Source organism: Pezoporus flaviventris, unplaced genomic scaffold, assembly GCF_033815535.1.
Source record: "Pezoporus flaviventris isolate CSIRO_AGI_PZ_B2104156 unplaced genomic scaffold, CSIRO_AGI_Pfla_v1 ptg000123l, whole genome shotgun sequence".
In the NCBI taxonomy this organism is placed as follows: Eukaryota; Metazoa; Chordata; class Aves; order Psittaciformes; family Psittacidae; genus Pezoporus; species Pezoporus flaviventris.
Window position 1 is genome coordinate 59,671 of NW_026892671.1, and position 27,245 is coordinate 86,915.

The 27,245-nt window shown below is 48.7% G+C and overlaps 1 protein-coding gene across 1 annotated transcript; it reads left to right on the forward strand.

Moving 5' to 3' along the window:
• Positions 1 to 6,649: 6,649 nt before the first annotated feature.
• On the forward strand, positions 6,650 to 26,044 carry LOC133282426 (uncharacterized). The gene is given in 5 exon segments (XM_061478430.1): positions 6,650 to 7,633; positions 24,052 to 24,118; positions 25,062 to 25,180; positions 25,183 to 25,413; positions 25,416 to 26,044. Coding segments are annotated over 5 exon segments (2,013 nt in total). The 5' UTR covers positions 6,650 to 6,666.
• The last annotated feature ends 1,201 nt before the right edge of the window (positions 26,045 to 27,245 follow it).

Here is a 27,245-nt window from a genome sequence, read left to right on the forward strand (position 1 = left end):
AGTGGCAGGATGTGTGGGACAGTATGGGCAAGTATCTAGTAAACTAGGCCCCTCCAGTGTTTTGGAAGCATGGGAGATGGAAGGCAGCTGTATGGAGTCCCCAGCAACAAGGTGCAGAAACTGCTGAAGGGGACAGTGAATTATTTTGAGCCTGGTGGGCCCATGGCACTTCAGGCCATCAGGGCAGAGATGCAACATAGAGATGGACTCATGATGGAGGGGTGGACTTAGCAATGGATGCTATTGCCCAGGTGATTCACGTCTGTGAACACTGCACACAGCCTCTCCTGTTCTGAAGGACTGTTATAAGAGATGAAACCCGGTATCATGGACCGAATGGACTCAGCAGCTTTATAGGGATTGGTCCATGCGCTAAGAAATGATCCCTTTCTCACTGTCCGTGTGTATATATGGATGTATATATGTAAGAGCAATGGCATATTGAAAATGTAGGATCTGGGCATGACGTGAATGGTATGCAATCAGGGCTGGATACTGGTTTAGCAGTAGCAGTCATATTTCACCTTAGTAGCTGGTTCAGCGTTGTGTTTTGACTTTCGGCCTGGGAACAGAGCTGATAACAGCAATGTTTTTAGTTTTTGCAAAGTCATGTTTATTCTGACCAAGGACATTTGTGAGCCTCATGCTCTGCGAGGGAGGAGGGGAAGCCGGGAGGAAGCAGAGACAGGACACCTGACCCAAACTGACCAAAGAGGTATTCCATACCACCACACGTCATTCCCAGGATGTAACTGAGAGTTACCTGGAAGGGCTAGGACTCCAGGTTAGAGGAGGTATCGGTCGGTGCTTGGTCAGGCTGCAGGGCGAGTTATCTGTCGGCTGGTGGTGAGGTGTTGTATTCTCTCCCCTTGTTACTTCCTTTATCATTAGTATTCTTGGTGGTAGCAGTAGTGATTTGTGTTATACCTGAGTTACTAAACTGTTCTTATCACAACCTGTGGGAGTTGTATTCTTTTCGATTCTCCTCTCCGTCCCTCTGGGAGTAGGGGGAGGGCAGGAAGGGGGGAAGTGAGTGAACGAGCTGCCTGACTAGTTTTAAACCACGACACTTGCCTTGCCTAGCCTTGCCTGACTTGGCCTGGCCTGGCCTTGCCTTGACGCGCCTTCCTTCCATTGCCTTGCCTTGTAATGCCTTGCCTTGTATTGCCTTGCCTTGCATTGCCTGGACTTGCCTGGCATTGCCTGGCTTGGCCTTGCCTGGCATTTCCTTGCCTGTCTTTGTCTTGCCTTGCCTGTCCTTTCCTTGCCTTGCCTGGCCTTGCCTTGCATTGCTGGCATTGCCTTGCCTTGTCTGGCCTTGCCTTGCCTGGCCTGGCCTTGCTTTGCTTTGCCTGGCCTGGCCTTCCTTTGCCTTGCCTGGCCTGGCCTTCCTTTGCCTTGCCTTGCATTTCCTTGCCTTGCCTGGCCTGGACTGGCCTAGCCTGGCCTGGACTGGCCCTGCCTTAACTGGCCTTGACTTACTTTGCCTTGCCTTGCCTTGCCTGGTCTTGCCTGGCCTGGCCTGGCCGAGCCTGGCCTTACCTGGCCTTGCCTTGCTTTGCCTTGCCTTGCATTTCCTTGCCTTGCCTGGCCTGGCCTGGCCTAGCCTGGCCTAGCCTGGCCTTACCTGGCCTTGCCTTGATTTGCCTTGCCTTGCATTGCCTGGTCTTGCCTGGCTTGGACTGACCTAGCCTGGCCTTGCCTGGCCTGGCCTGGCCTAGCCTGGCCTTACCTGGCCTTGCATGGCCTTGCCTTGTCTTTCTTTGCCTTGCATTGCCTGGTCTTGCCTTGCATTGACTTATCTTGCCTGGCCTTTCCTGGCATGGCTTGGCCTGGCCTTGCTTTGCCTTGCATTGAATTGCCTCTTCGTACCTTCCATTGCCTTGACTGGCCTGGCCTAGCCTGGCCTTGCCCTGCTTGATGTGGCCCTTCCTAGCCTTGCAGGGCTTTCCTTGCCTTGGTTTGCCTTGTCCTTCCTGGGCTGGCCTGGCCTTGACTTGCCTTGCTTTGCCTTGCCTTGCCTTGCCTTACCTTGCCTTACCATGCCTGACCTTGTCTGGCATTGCCTTGCCTTGCCTTGCCTTGCCTTGCCTTACCATGCCTGGCCTTGTCTGGCATTGCCTTGCCTTGCCTTGCCTTGCCTTGCCTTGTATTGCCTTGCCTTGCCTTGCATTGCCTTCCTTTGCATTGCATTGCCCTGCCTTGCATTGCCTTGCCTGGCATTGCCATGCCTTGCCTTGCCTTGCCTTGCATTCCCCTGCCTTGCATTCCCTTGCCTTGCCTTGCCTTGATTTGCCTTGCCTTGCCTGCCCTTTCATTGCCTTACCCTGCCTGGCCTTGCCTTGCCTTCCCTTCCCTTGCCTTGCCTTGCCATGCCTGGCCTGGTGTTGCCTGTCCTGGTCTGGCCTTGCCTGTCCTTGCCTTTCCTTGCCTGTCCTTGCCTTGCATTGCCTTGCGTTCCCTTGCCTTGCCTCGCATCGCCTTGCATAGCCTCTCTTTGCCTTGCCTGGCCTGGAATGGCCTTGCCTTTCCTTGCCCTGCCTCACTTTCCCTTGCATTTCCTTGCCTTGCATTCCCCTGCCTTGCCCTGCCTTCCCATGCCTTTCTTTCCCTTGCCATGCCTTGCCTTGCCTTGCCCTGTCTTGCCTCGCCCTGTCTTGCCTTGCTTTGCCTTGCGTCTCCTTGCCATTCCTTTTCTTCCCTTGCCATGCCTTGCCTTGACTTGCCTTTTCTTGCCTTCCCTTGAATTGACTTCCCTTGCCTTACCTTCCCTTGTCTTGCCATGCCTTGCTATGATTTTCCTTCCCTTGCCATTCCTTGTCTTGCTTTGCCTTGCCCTGGCTTGCCTTCCTTTGCCTTGCCTGGGCTTCACTTGCCTTGCCTTGCTTGGCTTTCCCTTGCCTTGCCTTGCCTGGCCTTCCCTTGCCTTGCCTTCCCTTCTCTGCCATGCCTTTAATTCCCCTGCCATGCCTTGCCTAGCCTTGCCTTGCCTTGCCTTTTCTTGCCTTCCCTTGAATTGACCTCCTTTGCCGTACCTTCCCTTGTCTTGCCATGCCTTGTTATGATTTTCCTTCCCTTGCCATTCCTTGTCTTGCTTTGCCTTGCCTTGACTTGCCTTCCTTTGCCTTGCCTGGGCTTCACTTGCCTTGCCTTGCTTGGCCTTCCCTTGCCTTGCCTTGCCTGGCCTTCCCTTGCCTTGCCTTCCCTTCTCTGCCATGCCTTTAATTCCCTTGCCATGCCTTGCCTAGCCTTGCCTTGCCTTGACTTGCCTGGCCTTGCCTTGACTTGCCTGGCCTTGCCTTGACTTGCCTGGCCTTGCCTTGACTTGCCTGGCCTTGCCTTGCCTGGCCTTGCCTTGCCTTGCCTTGCCTTGCCTTGCCTGGCATGGCCTGGCCTGGCCTTCCCTTGCCTTGCCATGACTTGACTGGCCTTTCCTGGCCTAGCCAGGCCTGGACATGCCTTGCCTTGCCTAGCATTACCTTCCCTGCCCTTGCATTGCCTTGGCTTTCCTTGCATTTCCTTGCCTGGCCTGGCCTGGCCTGGCATGGCCTTGCCTGGCCTTGCCTTGCCTTGCCTTGCCTTACCTTGAGTTGCATTGCCTTGTCTTGCCATGCCATTTCTTGCCTTGCCTTGCCTTGCCTTCCCTAGCCTTGCATTGTTTTCCCTTGCTTTGCCTTCCTTTGTCTTGCATTGCCTTGCCTTGCCTGACCTTGCTTGACACAGATCTCTTGCTGTGTCATGTGCAGTTTGCCAGTTACTGAGGAAAGTATACATGGGCTGGGAAAGGAAACAGCACAGGAGGGAATTTTTAGTTAATTGTTGCTCTTCCTGGTAAAACCTGTAGGGCTCTAGCATCTTGTTCCATATTTTCCATGGTCACTGGAATGGGTTTCATTATTAAAAAAAGTATTTCATTTTCTACTTCCCTGTGTTCCAGGAGAAACAGCAACAAGGGCCTCCCCTTGTGCCACAGCTTGTGACACTGGGCAAGACATGATAAGAAAAACAGATGGGCTGGTACTTGTGGAGAAGCCTGTGGCCTGTAGAGCTTCATCAGGGACAAGGACAGGTTTCTGTGTAAGCACTGACTCAGTTCAGCCCAGCTGTGCTGTAGTGAAGAGCAGCACCCCTCGCTGCCCTGTGCAGAGTCGGGGCTGGGGTGCGTGCTCCCCACCCCTTCTCTCCTGCCTCCTTTGTCTGCAGTGAAACAGAAACTCTGTTCTCTGAAGAAATTCTTTCCCGTGAGGGTGGTGAGACACTGGAACGTGTTTCGCAGAAAAGTCCTGCATGCCTCTTGTGAAACTGTTTAGAAAGAATGCTGAAAGAATCACTTCCACAGATACCAGCAAAAGTGACTTTAATGTGAATTTCTAAAAGCAGGATTCCTCAGGATTTGGTGGCGAGGCCCCACTCCACCATCTACAAAAAGAGATTGTGTCAGACTCGGCAAGGATTTATCCAGGACTGGATTCAAGTGATTTATACAGCATTCAACTGAAATCATGTGTATAGAAACTGCAGACAGAAAGGAATAAGGGAGAACCTCTTGTTGAGTCACGAGGTTCAAATTGGATCTCTTTGCTTTCTAAGCTCCCTCTCCGAGAGCAGTCTGCGTGCAGCTGCATTCCAACTTAGTCTCAGGCCTGGTATTCATCTAAAGGATCACAAATGCCAGCTAGCAGCAGTTTGCATTTGTAAACTCAATCACAGGATTTCTAACAGCACTTGATCACTGAAGCTAATATACACGCACCTGCAATTAAATATCCAACCTAACACAACACACTGAGATGGAGCTAGATGGCTGTGCACAGATCTAGATGCATCCCTATGCTAAAGCTGCCCTTGGCGCAGTGAAAAGTATAAATGGACAGGTTTCTGCATCAACGTAACTTGTTCAGCTGATTTCTATGCTCTAATGTATAGCAGAATGTTTAACAACAAACAGAATAGGATATAAATTAGAGAAATTAAGGTGGGATGTAAAATTCAACTTTAAAGCCCCAGTTGCTGTTGCTGACCATCCAAGCAGGGTATCCTACCAGAGATGTTGTCATGCTCAGTGTGTGGACTTCCCAGAGATAGGTTAATGGTTGGATTCGATGTTCTCAAAGGGCCATTTTCAAATTAATTGATTGATTGTAGGAAACAAAGATTTTTAGCCTCAAATCTTTGTATCATCAGGCTGTTTCCCATGGTGTTTCTCTGGAGCCCCAGGGAGCCGTGGAAGGAGCCCAGTGGGGCAGAGGCAGAGCCACCTTGGGCTGGGCCTCTGCTGCTGAGCTGGGACCAAGGGGAGACCTGTGAGACACAGGGAGCTTAAAGGCACTTGGCAGTGGAGGATGCTGAGGAGGAGGAGGAGGAACCTTCTGAAGGAGAAACCTTCCCAGCCCTGTTTGTGGTAAGGCACTGGGTGCAGGGTAATGCAGCTGCAGTTTCTCTCTGTAGATAAGGAGGAGGATGTGCTGCAGAGCAGGGCTTCCCCTGCACCATGCAGGGACAGGACAAGGCAGGTCCCTTGTCCCGGGGCTGGCTGCAGGGTGTGAATGTGGGTGTGCAGCCAGGGGTGCCCAGTGCTGCCCTTGCTGCAGGGTCCCTGCAGCCCAAAGGCTGTGTGCAGGGGTAGGGACTCTGCTGCCTGCAGGGTCAGCACTCGGCCTGCCCGGGAGCTCCCCATGGAGCTCAGGGGGAGCTGAGGGGAAGGGAACAGCCCCTGGCAGGGAAGGGAAGTGCTGGGTGGGTGAGGCTGCTCCAATCTGCCGTCACTCTGAGCACTTCTTCAGAGGGTCCCTCTGAAAGACACTGAGGCATCATTTACCTGATAGGGAAGGATGCTGAGCTTTGATGTTTTTCCCTCTTGGTGGGCAGGTTGGGCAGTGGGAGCTGGGAATTTTCTTCTCTGCTTTGGGGGAGGCATCAAGAGTCTTGAGAGGGCTTGTGTGAGCTGCTCCTGAGCCCCTGCAATGGCAGAGATGCCCCTGGGCAGAGTCCTGCTGCCGGGAGGGGTGTACAGGGCAGAGCTGAGCACACAGCCCATGGCATGGGCTCTGGGAGCACTAAGAGGGAGCACAGCTGGGCACAGAGCAGCAGCTCCTGGCAGGGACAGCTCCAGGCAGCAGAGATATGGATGGGCAGGGAGTGGGGGGAAAGTGCAGCCCAGCCCTGGGGAGGGTGCGTTCAGGCAGCTCTCTTGGGGTCTGGCACTGGAGGTGGCTGCTGGCCGTGCTCTGCTGCCCACAGCCCTTTGCTTCTCAGCGTGAGAGCTCTGTGGACTGTCCTTTGAAACCGTTCTCCCCTGGTCTCAGCACAGGACAGATGTTTCTGGGAGTTCTTAAGATCAATTTGTGTGTGAAGGCACCTTACAGGCAGTGCAAGTTTGAGCACAGGGCAAGTGGGAGAGGACTGATGGACACTGCAGCTCTCTTGGTTCTGCAAAGAACTGAGACTTTTGGCCTGATGCAATGCTCTTCTGATTGTACCTAGGAAGAAGCGTAATGACATGAAGTGTAATGACATGACTGGCGACGACGCTAAACCTCTCCTGTCCTGCTAATATGTGCTCAGTTGTGAATGTGTAAACTGAACTTCTGTATCTGACATCCCTCCTGTCCTAACCTGTCACTGCCTTTTTCTCCTCTGACACTGCCCCATGCCCAGAGGCAGCAGATGTCCAACGGCAGCTCCATCACCCAGTTCCTGCTCCTGCCATTCGCACACACACGGGAGCTGCAGCTCTGCCACTTCTGGCTCTTCCTGGGCATCTCCCTGGCTGCGCTCCTGGGCAACGGCCTCATCATCACCAGCACAGCCTGTGACCAGCACCTCCACACCCCCATGTACTTCTTCCTCCTCAACCTCTCCCTGCTGGACCTGGGCTGCATCTCCACCACTGTCCCCAAATCCATGGCCAGTTCCCTCTGGGACACCGGGGCCATCTCCTACACAGGTTGTGCTGCACAGCTCTTTTTCTTTCTCTTCTTCATCTCAGCAGAGTATTTTCTCCTCACTGTCATGTCCTACGACCGCTACGTGGCCATCTGCAAGCCCCTGCACTATGGGACCCTCCTGAGTAGCAGAGCTTGTGTCCACATGGCAGCAGCTGCCTGGGGCAGTGGCTTTCTCACTGCTCTTCTGCACACGGCCAATACATTTTCACTACCCCTCTGCCGAGGCAATGCTGTGGAGCAGTTCTTCTGTGAAATCCCCCAGATCCTCAAGCTCTCCTGCTCACACTCCTACCTCAGGGAAGTTGGGCTTCTTGTGGTTGCTGTCCTGATTGTTATTGGCTGTTTTGTTTTCATTGTGGGGTCCTATGTGCAGATCTTCAGGGCCGTGCTGAGGATGCCCTCTGAGCAGGGACGCCACAAAGCCTTTTCCACGTGCCTCCCTCACCTGGCCGTGGTTTCCCTCTTTGTCAACACTGCTGTCTTTGCCTACCTGAAGCCCCCCTCCATCTCCTCCCCATCCCTGGACCTGGTGGTGTCAGTGCTGTACTCGGTGGTGCCTCCAGCAGTGAACCCCCTCATCTACAGCCTGAGGAACCGGGAGCTGAAGGATGCTGTGAGGAAGCTGGTGAATGGATGGGTTTCAGCAACCATATACTGCTTCCTTTACCCTGCAAAGGGCTTCCATTGTAGGATATGAGAGGCCATGTCTTTCCTGCTTCAATTTGTGGTGGTCTTCACGTAAATGTCAGTTTTCATCTCCTCCTGCTTAAGTAGCCACTCTTGTTGTCTGACACACAGGCTTTGTGTCAGTGGGGGTCTCTCATTGTATTTAAGGGAAATAAACCATCCTGCAGCAACTTCTTCTCTGTGATATGTCCTCACATGGCAGGAATGAAGGGGAATGAAAGCAGCTTTCTGACTGCTCCAGCTCTGGGATGGCTGCTCTGTGCCTGCAGCAGGAAGAGCTCTTGGGGAGCCCAAGACCCAGGGCTGTTGTGCTGGTGTGGGGAGATGGGAAGGCATGGGGGGGCTGCAGAGCTCTCAGGGTGTCCTGGGCAGGGGAGCAGGGGACACAGGGGTCCCTGCAGGGAACTCCCCTGCAATGGCACAGGCTGGGGCTGCCTGGCAGGGAGCAGCCCATGGGAAAGGTCTGCGTGGGCAGGAGCTGGACAGGAGGCAGCGTGTGCCCTGGCAGCAAGGGAGGACAGCAGCATCGTGGGCTGTATGAGCAGGAGCACGGCAGGAGAACAAGGGAAGGGATGCTCTGGAATCCTCCATCCAGGTTTCACATTCCCAACTCAGGAACGCTATTGGCAAGCAGGAGTGGGTTTAGTAATGAGCCCTCAGGTCAGGAGATACTGGAGCACGGTGCCTGTGGGGAGAGGCTGGGGAAGCTGGGCTTGTCCATCCTGGAGAAGGGAAAGCTGATGGGGACCTGAGATCTTGGGAAGGGAAGGCTGTTGGGGACTGGCCTCCTGTAGCGGCAAGGAGGACATGGAGAATACAGAGCCAGGCTCCTCACCGTGGTGCCTGGTGGGAGGACAAAAGGCAGTGGGGGATAGTGACAGAGGAGAGGTTCAGCCAGGACAGAAGGAAACCTTGCTCCCATCGGCTCAGGCAAGTGCTGCATCAGGTCACCCAGAGAGGTTGTGCAGTCTCTGGCCTTGGGGATTTCCAGCTCAGCCTGAATCGAGCCTTGAACCACTTGCTCTTACCCTCTTCATGATGGGTTGGACTTGAGACCTCCTGGGGTCCCTTCCAACCCCTGTTCACTTCTGATCCTACAATGATGGGCTTAGGAAAGGTCACAAAGATGCTCTAAGGGCTGGAGAACGTCTCCAATGGAAACGGACTGAGAGATGTGGGTGTTCAACCTGGAGAAGAGAAGGCTCCAGGGAGATATCTTAGCAATCTCTCCATATCTAAGCAGGGCCTACAAGAAATGTGGAGAGGGGTTTTTGCAAGGGCCTGCAGTGACAGAACAAGGGGGAATGGCTTTATGCTGAAAAAAGGAAGATTCAGCTTGGACATTCAGATGAAGTTGTTCCCTTTGAGAGTGGTGCGACACTGGCACAGGGTGCCCAGAGAAGCTGTGTCTGCCCCATCCCTGGCAGTGCTCAAGGCCAGGTTGGATGGAAGTCAGCTTTGTTCTGAAGCAGTGCTTTGTCCACCTCTGATGTTCACAAGGGATGGCAGATGAAATCCAACTTCATTGTAAAGTTCACTACTTGTACTCATGACTTGAGTGAGTCTGGGCTGCACAAGAGAGGCTCAGCATGGCCTTAGAGTCATTTGGACTGTGCTATGTATTTACTGGCATAACACTTTTCGGTGGGGGACAGGGCTATAAAACATTCTTTGTATGACATAAAATCAGAACAATATTGAAACAGGGAGAAGTTCTCAGCTCCTTATAGCTTAGTGCAGAGCAAGGAGGGCTGCAGTGTCCATCAGTCCTTTCCCATTTGCCCTGTGCTTACAACACTTGTATATGATGCCTTCACACACAAACTGATCTTAAGAACCCCCACAAACACCTGTCCTGTGCTGAAAGCAGGGGAGCACGGTTTCAAAGAGAAGATCACGGAGCTCTCATGGGGAGAAGCAAAGGGCTGTGTGCAGCAGAGCACGGCCAGCAGCCACCTCCAGTGCCAGACCTGGAGTGAGCTGCCTGAACGCACCCTTCCCAGGGCTGGGCTGCACTTTCAACCCACTCCCTGCCCATCCATATCTCTGCTGCCTGGAGCTGTCCCTGCCAGGAGCTGCTGCTCTGTGCCCAGCTCTGCTCCTTCTTAGTGCTCCTGGAGCCCATGCCATGGGCTGTGTGCTCAGCTCTGCCCTGCACACCCCTCCTGGCAGCAGGGCTCTGCCCAGGGGCATCTCTGCCTCTGCAGGAGCCTCACACCTGGCAATCAATGGATCCATCAATGGTGAATGGAGAAACATGGTCAGCCCCTGAGGAAAGCCTTGAGAGCTTCTTAGCTCTTCAGTTAGTTACTGGTGGCAATGAGCAGTGTGTAGGGAGGTGAGCGAGATGGAGGGAAGTCAGAGAGGAGCAAGGTGGTGGTTCAGGGCTTTAACAAATCCTTACAAGCAGGACAGAGCCCAGCGATGGGGAGCAGTTGGTGTCTGTAGGTGGAGGAGGAGTAGGTGTTCCTGGAGTGTGGCTGCAGGCCCTGGACAAACCAGAGGCTATCTGAGAACTTTCCCTCATGGAACATGCCTCAGTGTGGCACATGGGGAACCCACTGCTGGGGGTGCCTGAACGCTGCTCATCATGCCCCACGAGCCCACCTTCCTGTCTCCCTCTCCTGCACTACCCAAACTTGCCTGGAATGCAGCATCCATCCCTGAGCCTGGGGATTGCAGTAACCTCCTGCAGTGAGGAGTCGCTGCTGCAGGGGAGGTGCAAAGCTTCTGTGAGACACTCGTGAGTGCGGGCAGAGAGCGGGGTGTGTGCAGCAGAGAGGGTGCTACAGGCAGGAAGCTGTCCCAGATGAGGTGCCCTGTCCCCAGAGCATGGGGTACCTTGCACCCAAGGACACCACCTTTCCTTTTGGCTCTTGCCAAGAAGTTCTCAATCCAGACCATTGCCTTTTCCCGCTGCTCTCCCATGGTGCTTAGTTCTCTGTACTGATGGCATCACCCATTCCTCTAGAAGCCTCCTTTAGATCAGCTTGCAGAGGGATATTCAATGCATCTCTTGAATTGACACTGTAGTAGCAGCCTACAACTATGTGAAATGTGGCTGCAGAGATGATGGAGGTTTTCTTGCTAGCAGCAAGAGAAGGAAACCTCTGCAAAGTGCAGCCTGGAAGGTTCAGATTCAAAGTTAGGAAAGAGAAATGTCTCTCAAAAGGTGGACTTGTGGTGCAAGAGGTCACCCAGAGGGAGTCTGGCTCAGCCCATGGCTTTGTGTTTCAAGGAACAGACAGGGATGGGTGCAGAGATGGGACTGAAGGTACAGAAATGCCAGGTGAGAGCTAGGTGGGAAAGCAAGATGGGGGTCAACAGCCTGAAGGGAAAGAAGTGCAGGCATGGGCCAGTGAAGGACAGCCTGCAGCAGAGATGGCTGAGGATTCTGGCATGGCTGGAAGGCCCAAAAGAACAAAAGGCCTCTGTGCCCTGGGCTATGGCAGATGCCTCTTTCATCAAGACCTACCAGGAGAACTTTCCTTCTCAGGATTTCAGGCTCTTCCCTAAGGGCTGCAGTCAGGGCTTGGCCTTCTCACCATCAGACACCTGCATTTTGCCTTTGTCTCCCTGTAATCACAGCCTCCAGTTACTTGCTTTAACGAGTCCCTGGGGAGGCTTTGCCAGTAACAGCCCTCAGTGGGGCCCATTAATGCTGAAGGCACTTGGGGCTTTGTTTCTGAGTTGGACTTCCTGAGAGGTTTCCTCAGCACATGAGGTTCATGGACTCAGCCCAAATACACCATGGGGCTCATTAAAACCTTTGCGTTTTGTCAAGTCTTTCAGGTTGCACAGCACATTGGAGGTTTCTGAGTGCAGGAAGATTGCAAAGAGCAACTGATAAAAGTTCTTGTCAAGTGTTTGTTTTCATATGTTTAAGTTTAGAAATTTCTGTGCCTTCTGGAATGCCCGGCAAAGGGATCACAAGAACCTGCCAGGGCCCGGCCACCTTCCGCAATGCCTGGTGAGCTTCCGTGATCCTTGCCAGAGCCAGGCAGGTCCCCTTGTGCTCAGCTCCCAGAGACAGCACCAGCAGCTGCAGTGCTCAGGGGCTGCTCCTGCCCTGCCACCTTCTCAGCACCTCTGACACCAGCAGCTCCTGCACACAGAAGACTCCGGCTTCCACCCCAGCACCTCTTCAGGCAGAGCTGTGCTCCAAGCACATGAACAAGCCCAGTGCCTCCTCCTCACCCATCCATCCCCTGCTCCTACAGCTGGGATGGCACCAGCACAGCTCCTGACAGCTTCTCCTCCCTTCCCAGCACGCACCCACAATGTGTTTCAAGCCAACACTAAAACAGGATTGCAAAGTCAAAGAACATGGACCTGGATGTGCAGGGCAGCCCCAGGAGATGCAGCCTCCCGAGGGAGGGGTCTCCTCCACACTGGTTACTGCAGGGCTCTGGCAACTTAAAAAGCCCACGCTCACCGTGGGGGCCCCATCACAATGGGCGTCTCCACAGCGACCGCCACAGCTTTGTGATGGCTGGAGAGTATGGAACTGCCTGGGGACAGGTGAGCAGCCAACAGAGAGTTTGTGGGTGAGAGATAAAGGGAGAAAAGCGATGGGGGACATTACTGTGGGGATCTGTTACAGACTGCCTGATCAAGGAGAACCTGCAGATGAAGCACTCTATAGACAGATAGGAACAGCCTCACACTCACAGGCCCTTGTTCTCATGGGTGACTTCAACCACCCTGACATCTGTTGGAAGGAGGGTATGGCCCGGCACAAGCAATCCAGGAGGTTCCTCGATTGTGTAGAAGACAACTTCCTCCTGCAAGTAATAGAGGAGCTGACAAGGAGAGGTGCCATGCTTGACCTCGTGCTCACCAGCAGGGAAGGGCTCGTTGGAAATGTGACGCTCCAGGGCAGCCTTGGATGCAGCGATCATGAGATGCTCGAATTTGAGATCCTCAGGACAGTGAGGAGAGCGTGCAGCAAGCTCACTGCCCTGGACTTCAAAAGAGCAGACTTTGGCCTCTTCAGGAACCTGCTTCGGAAGGTTCCATGGGATCCAGCCCTAGAGGGCAGGGGGGCCCAATACTCTTGGTTGATATTCAAGGATCACCTGCTACAAGCTCAGGAGTGCTGCATCCCAACTAGAAGGAACTGCAGCAGGAGGGTCAGGAGACCTCCTTGGATGGATAAGGAGCTCCTGGGGAAAATTCAAATGAAAAAAGAGGCTTATAATAAGTGGAAGCAAGGACAAGTGGCATGGGAAGAGTACAGGGATGTTGTTTGGGAAGCTAGGGACCAGGTTAGGAAAGCTAAGGCCCAGTTAGAATTAAACCTAGCTAGAGGTATTAAAGATAACAGGAAGGGATTCTACAAGTATGTAGCAAATAAAAAACAGACTAGGGAGAAAGTAGGCCCCCTCAGGAAGCTCTTGGGAGAACTGGCTACACAGGATTTGGAGAAGGCTGAGGTTCTGAATGACTTCTTTGCCTTGGTCTTCACTGGCAAAGGCTCTGACCGCACCACCCAAGTCTTGGAAGGCAGATGCAGGGACTGTGAAAATGAAGAACTTACACCACTGTAGGAGAGGAACTGGTTCGAGACCATCTTAAAAATCTGAATGAGCGTTTGACACTGTCCCACACAACATCCTTGTCTCTAAATTGGAGAGACATCAATTTGATGGATGGACCACTCGGTGGATAAAGAACTGGCTGGATGGCTGCATGCAAAGAGTTGTGGTCAATGGCTCAATGTCCGGCTGGAGACCAGTAACGAGTGGGGTGCCTCAGGGATCGGTATTGGGACTGGTCTTGTTTAACATCTCTTTCGCTGACATGGACAGTGGGATTGAGTGCACCCTCAGCAAGTTTGCCGATGCCACCGAGCTGTGTGGTTCGGTTGATACCCTGGAGGGAAGGAATGCCATCCAGAGGGACCTTGACACGCTTGTGAGGTGGGCTGATGCCAACCTCATGTAGTTTAAGCATGCCAAGTGCAAGGTCCTACACCTGGGTGGGAGCAATCCCAGGCACAGCTACAGGTTGGGCAGAGAAGAGATTCAGAGCAGCCCAAAGAGAAGGACTTGAGGGTGTTGGTTGATGGGAAAATGAACATAGGCTGGCAGTGTGCGCTTGCAGCCCAGAAAGCAACCATATCCTGGGCTGCATCAAAAGAAGCATGACCAGCAGGTGAAAGGAGGTGATCCTGCCCCTCTACTCTGCTCTTGTGAGACCTCACCTGGAATATTGTGTGCAGTTCTGGTGTCCTCAACATAAAAAGGACATGGAACTGTTGGAACAAGCCCAGAGGAGGCCACGAGGATGATCAGGGGACTGGAGCACCTCCCGTATGAAGACAGGCTGAGGAAGTTGGGGCTCTTCAGCCTGGAGAAGAGAAGGCTGCATGGAGACCTCATAGCAGCTTCCAGTGTCTGAAGGGGGCCTATAGGGATGCTGGAGAGGGACTCTTCATTAAGGACTGTAGTAACAGGACAAGGGGTAACGGGTAAAACTTCAACAGGGGAAGTTTAAGTTCGATATAAGAAGGAAATTCTTTCCTGTGAGGGTGGTGAGGCCCTGGAATAGGTTGCCCAGGGAGACTGTGAATGCTCCATCCCTGGCAGTGTTCAAGACCAGGTTGGACGAGGCCTTGGGTGATATGGTTTAGCATAAGGTGTCCCTGCCCACGGCAGGGGGGTTGGAACTAAATGATCTTAAGGTCCTTTCCAACCCTAATGATTCTATGATTCTATAAAACAAGCCAGGAGGTGAGAAAATCAGTTTTTTCTCAAGATAGAGATCATTCTGTGCAGTACAGTCATGCAGATTCACACATTGAGTCCGTTTGTGTCACATTATGTCTAATACCAGTTTTATACATTTTATTTGTATTCCTGTCACACATACGTATATTTACACACATACACACATAGTACGCATATTGGAGGTGAGGGACAAGGTCAAGAATCTTGCAAGAAAAGTGGATATTTATCAGTGACAAAAGTGAGAATTGAATAAAGCTGATTGGTGTTTCCTGTGAGGAAAAAGAGGCCTGGGATAATTCAAGGTAATCTGTTCCTACACGCTGGTGGCTGAGAAGTGAAATGAAGTTTGAAGTTGCTGCTCCTCTTGGTGTCCTTCCTAGGAATATGCGATGGGGGTTCTATTTCTCATTAAATGCTCTCATTGACTGTTGTGCAGGAACTGTGAAAGAACTTACATAAAGTCATGAGGATTAGTGGAAAATCCCATTAGTTTAGGCGTTCTCACTTGATGTATTCATGTCCTGCATGATACAAGTCTTGCATGTTGCCAGTGGTTGAACAAACTCCTCCTGCACTTCAGCAGAGGGCACTTCACCTCCTTGATCCTCAGGGTGTAGATGAATGGGTTTAGCATTGGGGTGACCACGGTGTAAAAGACGGATCATCTCAGTGCTGTGCGTGTCAGAGCACACGAGCTTTAGCACAGGAACTTTGTCACAGAAGAAGTGGTCAATGTGGTTGGGACCACAGAAAGAACCCCCAACCACGCACCATGTGCAGATGATGGCACTGAGAAAGGCAAATAGGTAGGATGATGTTACCAGCTGCCAGCAGACGCCTCTGGAGATGAAGGTCACATAAAGCAGGGGGTGGCAGATAGCAATGTGCCAGTCGTAGGCCATCATGGCCAGCAGGTGACACTCAATGGCAGCAAAGAATGCAAAGGTGAGGAACTGCATCATGCAGCTGGTGAAAGAAATGGTTTTGTCCTCTGATAACAGGTCTGCCAGCATCCTGGGGCAGATGACTGTAGAACAGCAGATGTCAGTGAAGGCAAAATGGGAGAGGAAGAAGTATATGGGGGTATGGAGGCTGGGAGACACCCGAACCAAGATGATAATGCCAAAGTTCCCCTCCAAAGCGACAATGTAAATCAGGAGAAACAAGACAAAAGGAGGGGTCTGCGCACATGGTCTGTCTGTAATTCCCAAGAAGACAAATTTAGTCTGCGTGTGATTTCCTCTCATGACCAGGTGTTACCTACCAAGGCAAAAGGAAGGAAAACATCAAAATCATTGCAAACAGAAATTCACTTTTGGACCATACTTAACTACAATCGATCACCAGTTTAACAGCCATGCTTTGGCATTTTGGTGTTTTGTATTGTATTTTGTAAACCCAAATTATATGATTTTGTTCTTCATTTGAGGTACTTAGAAAAAAACAGAGAGTGCGATGAAGCAAAAAATGCCATTTTTGTTCTTCTATGCTGAGAAACATAAACTATGGATTTATTCAAGCACCTGATTTTTCAGGTTTGAGTGAAGAATCAGATCTTTATTCACTTTCAGATTGGAGGCAGTTTGTGTCAGAAGACAGCTTAGAGGAAACTCATAGGAGCTCAAGTAAACCTTGAGCAAGAGAAAGTCACATTCCCATTGAAATTGTAGCTTACACATTAATGACCTCCAGATATTTTCCCTTGGCTTTTAATTCTAATGCCAGTCTTAAAATCGCATATATCGAAGTGTTATCTATATCAAAAAGGATAAAATTCACATCGCTAAAGTCATGATTTCTACCTTTCTGAGTTCCAGCATGCTGAAGCACCCTCAACCTATGGGCATTATGTTGCTTGCCTTAGAAAAGAGTTGGTGTTATAAGAGGCTGAATCCAAAGGCTGATTTGTTAGTGACCATATTCTGTTGACAACCTGAAATGCTGCATTTCTTTATGACAAAATAAGATTCATCCTCATTTAACTCTTGAGTAATTCAGTTCATCTTGCTTTAGCTGCCTATGTAAAAGAAAACAACCTGCATAAGCCAATGCTCCCTCTTATTATAAAGAAAACCCACATTGGTAAGGCTGTTTTCCAATGCAGCTTTCCCAAAGGCAACCCGAGGACATGCAGAAGCAAGCCCACTGCCTCAATGCAGGCGAGGCTCTGCTTTGTGTTGGTGTTACATCCTGTGACTTCCTTCTGCCACCGAGTAATGGGAGCCACAGGTTAGTCCCCAACGCAGCAGAGAACGCCTACGTGCCGGCATCAGCTCTGTTAAGCACCTGATGTGAAGAGAGGGGAGCTCCTGCCAGACTCCAAGAGCCCAGCTTGTGGTGCTGGGGCTGTAAATACAGTTGCATGTGCTCTGCTGGGAGGAAGCCTCCAGGGCTGCTCATGATTTACCAGAGGAAAACAAAACAAAGGGTGTGAAATCACCTCTGAAAGGCATTGTGGTGCTTGGGCATCTGAGAGACATGGCGTGGATGAGCCAAACCGGAGCACAGCTACACAGCAGCAGCAGTGATGAGCAGCTCATAGGATGCTTCTGACATACTTATGGACTATGCCAAACTTTCTGTCTGTCATTGGCAACTGAATGAAAATGGTTTAGAACCATTTCTGATCTTGCACAGGATCCCCAAATGGGACAGGAAGCACAAGTGACTCCTTCTCTGGAGCTGCTGATGTTCCTCCTTGGACACTGGCAAGCCCAGTTTTCCATCCCCAGTGGGCTTATCCACTTGTAGAGCCTGGATGGCCAACAGCTGAGCTGATGCTTTGGGGCTTCCACTCTATTGAAGGATGAGAAATGGGTATTTGAGGCAAGGATGAATTGTCCCAGGGTGAGCTAATAGGCCTTTATCCCCCTGAGCAGCCACAGCTGGGGCTCCGTCCCCACCCTCCACCCATTTGCCCACCATCTCTATTTTAACTCAGCCCAGGGAAGTTGGGTTATGTTTGAGTTTTTGTTTTCATTTTAGCAGGAGTTGTGCACATCTATGGAATCCTTTGATGGTGACCAAAGCTTGCTCATGTATCTTCCTAGCAATTGCTGGACCTCACCCTGTTCAGGGGATTGACTTGGCTTGATCTGACATTCTTTGGCTTAGTCCTGGACCTGTGTCTTCCGTATCATCACCAACCTGCCTGATGATTGGAGTCTTGGCTGAACTTGGCCCAGGTCTCTGTTCCTGTCCTACTTCTCTGGCTCAGGTACTGTGGGATGCTCACTGTGCACCACGGTGTTCCTTTTTGGCTCTACTTAAAGAGATTAAAGAAAGACACTCCTGTGGCATTCCTCATGCTCCTGCAGAGCAGAACCCAGCACACTGCTCTCAACAGCTCGGCCAGGGCTCACTGCTCTGGCATTCCCTCTCTCTCTAGATTACGTACTTAAATGGGCAAATTTGGAGCTATTCTTCTGTGTTAGGGAAGTTGAGTAATCAAGTTCATATATTATTCTCTTGTCCTTGGTGCTTTCTCCTTTACCAAGTGTGATGTGAGACTTTTATGGAGAGGACCACTTTTATGTATGTGGTGTGGGAAGTTTGTGTCCACCCCCGGGAATCTCTGCATTTTGTAGATCATTTCTCTGCAAAGATTGAAGCAGAATCATGCAATGATTGTCTCGGTGTAAAATGTATTTCCAAAACCTCCAGCCTGTTTCTTGTGTTTCTGGAATTCAGAGTTCTGCCTCCCCTGTACATTAGACTTAGGTTCCTATTGCCAGTTCACTGAGTTGGATCCACCACACACAAGACTATGGCAAACCAGAGCTCTCTTAGGAGCATGGCATCAAGTGTCGGTAAACCTTTGAGCATTTCAGTTGTCTCTGCTTTGGAAAATTTGTTAAACCGAACAGGAAATAAGGACACCAGAGTGGGGTAATTCATCAGGCAGTGGTGAGCCCTACACATGACGCTTCTCATCTAGACTCCCTTTCCCACAAAAGCTTGAACCAGATGATCTTTTGAGGTCCAGCTTGGGCTTTCTGTGCCTCTATGATTTTATGTGTACAGTGTAAGCAAAGACATCCAACTAACTAGAAGGAGGAAAAGAAGTTATGGTGAAGGTTTTCAAGGAAGCTCTTTGATATTAAAAGTCTCTGACACCTTAAGTTCTTCAGCATTTAATCGCATTTCTGCTGTCTCCATCAGTGGACACAGGTAGAAACGACTTTTCCCTGAGACCTCAGACAACATCTCCTCTCTTGCTGTGGTTTGGCAGAGCAAACAAAAGAGACTGTTCACCATCCATACACTTATCAAATACAAGTTAATTCCCACTCAACAGGTAAAGGAAAGCTGTTATCCCCCATCTGTGTGTTTTGGCTTTTCTCAGACCCAGACAGTTCTCAGTTACCAGGAATTCTGTGCTCAAGATTGCCTTTCATCTATGGAAACAAGCCGCAGGTTTCATTTGTCAGTAAAATACACCATTTGTGTTCCGTGGTGTACTTTATCATGAGCTGGGCATGGACATGGGATGTGGGTACTTATCTCCAGCTGGAATTCCATTTATCTCACCATTTAAGTATAGGGCACTTAAGATGAATTGAAGGACTCCCTGATGCGCCCAGAATGTCCTTAACACTGGGTGGTCTCAGAACAGTTCACTCTTTATTATATATTATATTAACATTAATGAAACATAGTAATTAATTATATTGACATTAGTTACAATGTATTAATTAAATCTACAATTTCTTCCTTTATAGAATCATAAAATAATTAGGGTTGGAAAGGACCTTAAGATCATCTAGTTCCAACCCCCCTGCCGTGGGCAGGGACACCTTACACTAAATCAGATCACCCAAGACCTCATCTCTTGTGAAGCTGCAGCCTGGGGAGGGATTCCTCTTCATATTCAAAGATGCAGCTTGAGACCTTGATTCCCACCAGCTTCTTCTCTTTGAAAGGCACAAACAAATGCAATGAATCTTTTGTAACCTTTTCTCTGACTCTTTTTCAGCAAGCAAATGTAAAACTACACTTCCTCTTCCCTCCCACCCCAGCAGCTTTAATAAAGAGCTCACAGGTAAGAGTGAGGAATTTTATTAGAGCTGAAGGACAAGGTCAAAAATCTTGCAAAAAAAAAAAAAAGATATTATCAGTGACAAAAGTTATAACCAAGTAAAGCTGATTGGTATTTCCTGTGAGAAGAGGCCTGGAATAATTGAGGGTAAATTCTTCCTAGAGGAGGATAACAGCAAAATGTAATGAAGTTTGAGGTTGCTGTTCCTCTTGGGTTCCTTCCAATGCAGATGTGATTTGGGGGAGTCTCTTTCTCATCCAATACTGTCATTGGCTTTTGTGCAGGGACAGTGTAAGAACCTACATAAAGTCATGAGGATTAGTGGGAAATCCCATTGTTTCAGTGCCCCATAAGCTTTCTCACTTGACATGAAATCTTCATGTCCTGGATAATACAACTCTTCTGTGTTGCCAGTGGTTGAAGAACCTTCTCCTGCACTTGATCAGAGCCTCCTTCACCTCCTTATTCCTCAGGCTGTAGATAAATGGGTTAAGCATGGGGTTGACCACAGCATAGAGGATGGAAGCCACCTTATCCAGGCTCCTGTGGCTAGATGGAGGTTGTAGGTACATGAAGAATGCTGACCCATATAACAAGGCAACAGCCATCAAATGGGAGGTGCAGGTATGGAAGGCTCTGGCCCTGCTCTGTGCTGAGCACACCCTCAGCATGTTGCGGATGATAGAGATGTAGGAGAGCAAAATGATAACGCTCGTACCCACTACGTTGATGGTGACGAAGGCAAAGATGACCATCTCACTGCTGTGTGTGTCAGAGCACACGAGCTTTAGCACAGGAACAACGTCACAGAAGAAGTGGTCAATGCGGTTGGGACCACAGAAGGAACCTCCAAACGTGCACCATGTGCAGATGATGGCACTGAGGAAGGCAAATGCGTACGATGATGCTACCAGCTGCCAGCAGACGCGTCTGGAGATGATGGTCACGTAAAGCAGGGGCTGGCAGATAGCAACGTGCCGGTCGTAGGCCATCATGGCCAGCAGGTGACACTCAATAACAGCAAAGTGTGTAAAGCTTTGAGACTGCATCATGCAGCCGGTAAAAGAAATGGTTTTGTCCTCTGATAACAGGTCTGTCAGCATCCTGGGGGAGATGACTGTGGAATAGCAGATGTCAGTGAAGGCAAAATGGGAGAGGAAGAAGTACATGGGGGTCTGGAGGCTGGAAGACACCCGAACCAAGATGATAATGCCGAAGTTCCCCACCAAAATGACAATGTAATTCAGCAGAAACAACACGAACAGAGGGATCTGAGCACCCGGGCTGTCTGTAATTCCTGAAAGGATGAATTTAATCTGGGTTTGATTTCCTCCCATGATCTGGTGTTACCTGCTGAGGCAAAAGGAAGAGAAACATTTTTTTAAAAACGGAGATTCATTTTTGGACCATGTTTAACTACAGTCAATCACCACTGTAAGTGCCACATTTTGGTTGAATTCATATACTGTACTATATTTTTAACCCAAAATCGTATGGTTTTTGGTTTTCAGTTAGTGTATTTATAAGAGAACAGGAAGCACACTGAAGTAACAAATGGCATTTTTGGTTTTCTATGCTCTAACACTTAAAACGATGGATTTATTTAGGCACTTTTGGACCATATTTTAATCCAAACAATGACCAGTTTAACTGCCACATTACTGTATATACTACTATATTAACTAACCCAAATTATATATATTTTATGTTATTCAACTGAGGTATCTTGAAAAGAACATGGACCGCATTCAAGGCACAAATGCTATTTTCAGTGCTAGGACTCTTAAAACTATGAATTTATTCAAGCACATGTGTTTTCAGATTAAAGAAAAGAATCATATCTTTCTTCACTTTCACTTTTCAGTATTCAGAGTTAATTTGGTCAGAAGACACCTGAAAACCTCATAGTAGCGCATGTGATCCGGGGGAAAGAAAGTCCCAGTCCTAGTGAAATCCATCTTACACATGAATAAACTGCACACATTTTGCCTTGGCTTTTAGTTATCATTCCAGTCACCAAATCACATTTATTAAACTATTTGAGATTATTCGTAACAGATAAAATTCACATGATTTATACCTTTCTGAGCTCCAGCACACTGAAGCATCCTAAACCTATGAGCATTAAGCTGCTTGCATTGAAAAGGAGTTGATGTTACAATGTACTTATTTGTTAGTGACTATATTCTGCTGACAATCTGCAATGTTGCATTTCTTTATAACAAAATAAGATTCATCCTCACTTAACTCTTGAATAAATTGGTGCATGTTTCTTTTGCTGCATATGTGAAAGAAAACAACCTGCATTCACCATTGCTCCGTCTAATTATAAAGAAAAAACACACTGGTAAGGTTGATTTCTGATGCAGCTTTCCCAAAGAGGACATGAGGACATGAAGAAGAAATACCACTGCTTCAATGAAGGTGAGGCTCTGCTTTGTGTTGGCATTACCTCCTGTGACTTCCTTCTGCCACCGAGTGATGGGAGCCACGGGTTAATCCCCAACGCAGCAGAGAACATCTGTGTGCCAGCATCAGCTCTGTTAAGCACCTGATGTGAGGAGAGGTGAGCTCCTGCCAGACTCCAAGAGCCCAGCTTGTGGTGCTGGGGCTGTAAATACAGTTGCATGTGCTCTGCTGGGAGGAAGCCTCCAGGGCTGCTCATGCTTTACCAGAGGAAAACAAAGAAAAGGAAAAGCAAAGGGTGTGAAATCACCTCTGAAAGGCATTGTGGTGCTTGGGCATCTGAGACATGATGTGGATGAGTCATTCCTGAGCGCAGCTACACAGCAGCAGTGATGAGCAGCTCATAGGATGCTTCTGACATACCTGTGGACCATACAAAGTTTTCAGTTTGACCTTGTCAACAGAATGAGAATGGGTTTAGAGACATTTCAGATCTTGCAGAGGGTCCCTAAATGCAACGTGAAGTACAAGTGACTCCATCTATGGAGCTGCTGCTGCCCCTCTGCACACTTGAGTGCCCAATTTTCCATCCTCTGTGGGATTATCCACATGTAGTGCCTGAATGTCCAACACCTGAGCTGGTGCTTTAGGGCTTCCACTGTATTCAAGGGTGAGAAATGGGCATTTGAGGCAGTGATGAATTGTCCCAGGGTGAGCTAATAGGCCTTTATCCCCCTGAGCAGACTCAGCTGGGGCTCCACTCCCACCCTCGGCCCATTTGCCCCCATCTCTGTTTAAGCTCAGCCCAAGGTGGTTGGACTATATTTGAGTTTTTGTTTCCATTTTAGCAGGAGTTGTGCACATCTATGGAATACTTTGAGGGTGATCTGAGGTTTCTTATGGACTTTCCTAGCAATTGCTGGACCTAAACCTGACCAGGGGATTGACTTGACCTGTGTTGGCTTGGTTTTGGACCTGCCTCATAGTCCCTAACTTGCTTGATGCTCTGGAATCTTGGCTGAACTTGGCCTAGGTCTCTGTTCCTGCTCTGTTTCTCTTGCTCAGGTACCGTGGGATGGTCCCTGCACACAGTGGTGTTCTCCTTTGGTTCAATTTTGATAGAGTGAAGAGACAAACCCCTATGGCACTCCCCATGTTCCTGCAGAGTAGAACACATTACCCTCTGTCCCCAACAGCCCAGCCGCTGCTCACTGCTCTGGCAGTCCCTCTCCATCCAGACCATATCCCTGCATGGGCGCAATAGGAGATAGTCTATTCAGTGAGGGAATTAGAGTGATCAATTGAACTTTATACTCGAGTGTTATTCTCCAGTCATTAGTATCACCTCCATTTTCCAAATATAATTGTAGAATAATGTTTTTGAGTAGGTGAGTAACACTGTGGTTTGGTAATGGGTTCTCAGTCTTAGTAAAAGCTCATAAAGCTGTCCAGCTTGAGGGTTTCTGTAGTTACAAGGTGCTGAGATGTCATTACTAAGAGATGCTCTTTGTCAATAACCTCACAGCAATTTCTGATTTCAGTGCATTCTGGCTCCCAGAAGACAGCCCATCTCAGGGGTTGAGGCAGTAATAGCTCCAGATGCCTGACTTGTGAAGTCCCTTAGGCAACTTTCCAATTATATTTAAAGGGGGGAGAAAACAAGACTGGCATGGGGTGATGTGCCCAATGAGACTGCTGGCAGCTTATGTCAACCATCTAAGCTGGAAAGCAATAAATAGTGAAGACAGGAGCCTCTGGGAGACACAGCCATACATGGACAGGCAACACCATGTAGAACTAAACAGGGAAGGAAAGGAGACTTGGAGGATTTCATGGAATGGTGAAGCACAGCCTCATAGAATCACAAAATTTCATCTCTGAAGCTCTGGTATATAAAGCAAGCTGGAAGGTGGAGAAATACTATCAAGACAGAGATGCTTTTGTGTAATAGTCATGCAAATGGGCAAGGAAGATCTGCTTAGAGGCAATGCCGAAGGAATGTAGCAGTGATTGTCACAGGAGCTTAAATTGCCTTTTCTCTTTGCAAACATCTCCTTGCTTAGTGGTAATGGTTATACTGGGACAAATATAAGCATGTACAGAAGAAATGTCTAATATCTTATGTATTTACCCCCTCTCCTGACACAATCCTTTTTGGGGAGGTATTTTATCCTATTTAAGAGATCAGCATAGACAATTTCAATAGGATATGCTCTATTTGTCTGTATTGTTGCCTTTCTAGTTCCCCTCAGCAATGACAAGGTGCAGGTTCTGTCTTTGAATGATTTCCTTGGAGAAAGGAACAAGAGGTATGCACGATAATAGCTCAGCCTGAAAGAGGCGGGGTCTTCAACAGGAAACCAGAAGTGGCATCTCAGGTACTGTTCTGGGGGATGGTGGTGGAACTAGTTTTAAACTCCTCTCAAATGTCTGTGTTTGAGACACATGGTTATGTTATAAATCCTTTCTAAATGGAAGTTTTACTTCCTGACCTTAATCTGGCAGGAAATCAGTTGCTTGGAAGTATTTGCTTTTTGCTTAAGATGTAAGTTGAATGATAGAAATTAAGGGGAAAAACACATTTTTAACAAGTCACCAGTGAAGCTGGAAGATACTGGTGAAGCAAAGATAAATGCATATGCCTGTCTCTCTCTTCTAGGTATTTATTCTTATGAGATGAGAGCAGTTATTGAGATGCAGTTTAGCCCCAAAGTAGCCACTAACCTTGTTATTAATCAATTGTTTTTAATGAAAACCAACATATTGCTTTTATTTCTGAGCATTTAGACTAAGGAGCAACAAATTCAGACTCTGAGCTACCTGGGGTAATTAAAAGAGTCTCTGGGACATCTTCAACCTGAAAAGCAGCATGAAAGTTAATATTTCTTTACCCTGTATTATCAGAGCAGTCAACCTGAGCTGCTCTTCCCTTAATGTGGAGAAAACTGCAGGCAGATGGAAACATAATGAAGACCACCATGATGTACAAGGGAAAACTTCTTTTGTTGGCTTCAGACTTCCTTTGAAATTGGTGTGTGAAGATAGAAGATACATTCAAAGCTTGGTTTAAGAGCCTGAGTGGTAGATGTAGTCAGTGACTCCCTGCATGGGCAGGTGGCTGTGGACCATCTAAGCATCCTGCCAAGGTGCCTGGCTGTGTTTCATTAGAGAATGTCTTCATTATCTAGAGTACAGGCTTAAACCCCACTAATAGTTAAGCAAGGGATTAAGCCATCATAACCAAGCCCACAGAAACCACCCTGCTGCCTGGGAACTGGGAGCCTCTTGGACACTGATGGCCTGGGAAAACTGGACTACGGTGACAGAGTTTGTTTTAAAGGGGTTCACAGATTGCCTCGACTTCCAGGTTACCCTTTTGTGATTTTCCTGCTCATCTATGTCACCACTGTGATAGGAAACCCTGGCATCCTTGCTGCAGTCTGGCTCGATTCCCAGCTTCAGAGCCCCATGTACTTCTTCCTCAGCCACTTGTCCTTCTTGGATCTGTGCTACTCCTCCATGGTGACACCCAAAATGCTGCTGAACCTCTTGTCTGAAAGGAAGACTATTTCTTTTGCTGGCTGCTTCCTACAGCTCTATATCTATGCTGTTTTGCAATCACAGAGTGCTACCTCCTGGCTGGGATGGCGTATGACCGCTATGTTGCCATCTGCAACGCCTTGCATTAACCCATCCTCATGTCCAAGAAGGTCTGTGTTTCCTTCTTAGCTAGGTCCTATGCAGTTGGGCTTTTTAATTCAGCCGTCTTCACAGGCTTTGCATTGAGGGTGTCCTTCTGTGGCCCCAATGTCATTGACCACTTCTTCTGCGATGGGCCACCACTCTCAAAGTTGGCTTGCTCTGATACTTCCCTCAACCAAGTGTTGCTGTTTGCTTTTGGGGGCTTCAGTGAGGTCACCACAATATCAGTCATCCTCATCTCCTATGGCCACATCCTCTTCACCGTCATGAGGACAGGCTCTGTGCTGGGCAAAGCTTTTGGTACCTGTGCATCCCACCTAGTGGCTGTCACCATCTTCTATGAGACCCTTATCTTCATGTACCTACGGCCCAGCTCCAGCTACAACGTGGGCAGGGACAAAATAGTTTCTGTCTTTTACACCATGGTGACCCCAATGTTGAACCCTTTCATCTACAGCCTGAGGAGCAAGGAGGTAAAGAGTGCTCTGAAGAGAACAGTGGGGAGAACGATTACTTCCCTGCCAAAGTCGTAAATGGTTTGACACTTAGTGATGGGAGTGGGGTTGGTGGTTTTGAGTCTTTTTGAGGTTGGAGAGAAGCTGTGATAATACTTCTATATATTATTGTCCATTTTGTAGACCAGCTTTATCGATGTGGGAGTAATTTGCTATACATTTGCCTCTTGATAGTGTATTTCATAACAGGAGAAACACATACTCGCTGAAGAGCCACCAAAGGTTGATTTGTGATGAAACATGCTAAAATGTCCAACTTGTTCCTGAATATTTGAAGGCAGAATGTGTTGGATTTTCCTATGTACCTGCCATTGCTTAAGCAACCCCAAATCGCTTCTTTCTTGAAGGGAAATATGATGACAAGGCTCGGTCCTGTTAAAATAACCCATTTATGAGATTTCTGCTGAGGACTTGGACTATTTTCTCAGCTGCCTTTTCAAGAGCCCACTTGTGGTCTCTTACAGCTGGGACATCATTCACCAGTATGGTGGACACTCTACCAAGTGCTGTACCTCTTCCAGCCATGAGATGTGTTCTATGGACTTAAGGTGAATTTCAGTGCTTCCAGGTAATCCCCATGACAGATGGGAGCATGCAGGAGAACACACAGAGCAGACCAAGGAGGCTTGGAGGAGAGAGGAGGAAGAAAAGTTCCCTAAAGCTGCAGGAAACAGGGAAGCTGGAGAGGAGCTTCTCGGAATTTTCTTCCCTGATCAATGACCCATCAAAGAATGTTCAAAGGTATTTGAAGATTTCCCTGCTGCGCTTTAATCCTTCAAAGTGCTTTTTATAGTGAAGAAATACTTCAAATAATTTTGTTAATATACAGAGCAAAGGATTGGACAGTGATGGTTCCTAAATGTGCTGTTGAGTGGAATTGTTTAGTACATATATTCAAACTTAATGGACACTAAAGCCATGCTGCATTAGTTGCAATACAACACATTTCTACTTTTATTCTCTTTTTTTTTTTTTTTCCTCTAAGCATGTAGTTCTCTGTATCCACAAGACCATTAGCTGTGGGATTTAACTGGCCAAAAGTGAAGTTTAATAAGTAGACATTATATCTGATCTCAGTCTCCCTCCTTAGAAGGAACTCAAATGGCTCAAGTGAATGATGGTGCATAAAGATATAATAAAGATATATAAAGATATCAGCTGCATATAGAACGTATATCATGATTCTGATATATTTAACTTCAGGACATCTGAATTTCAG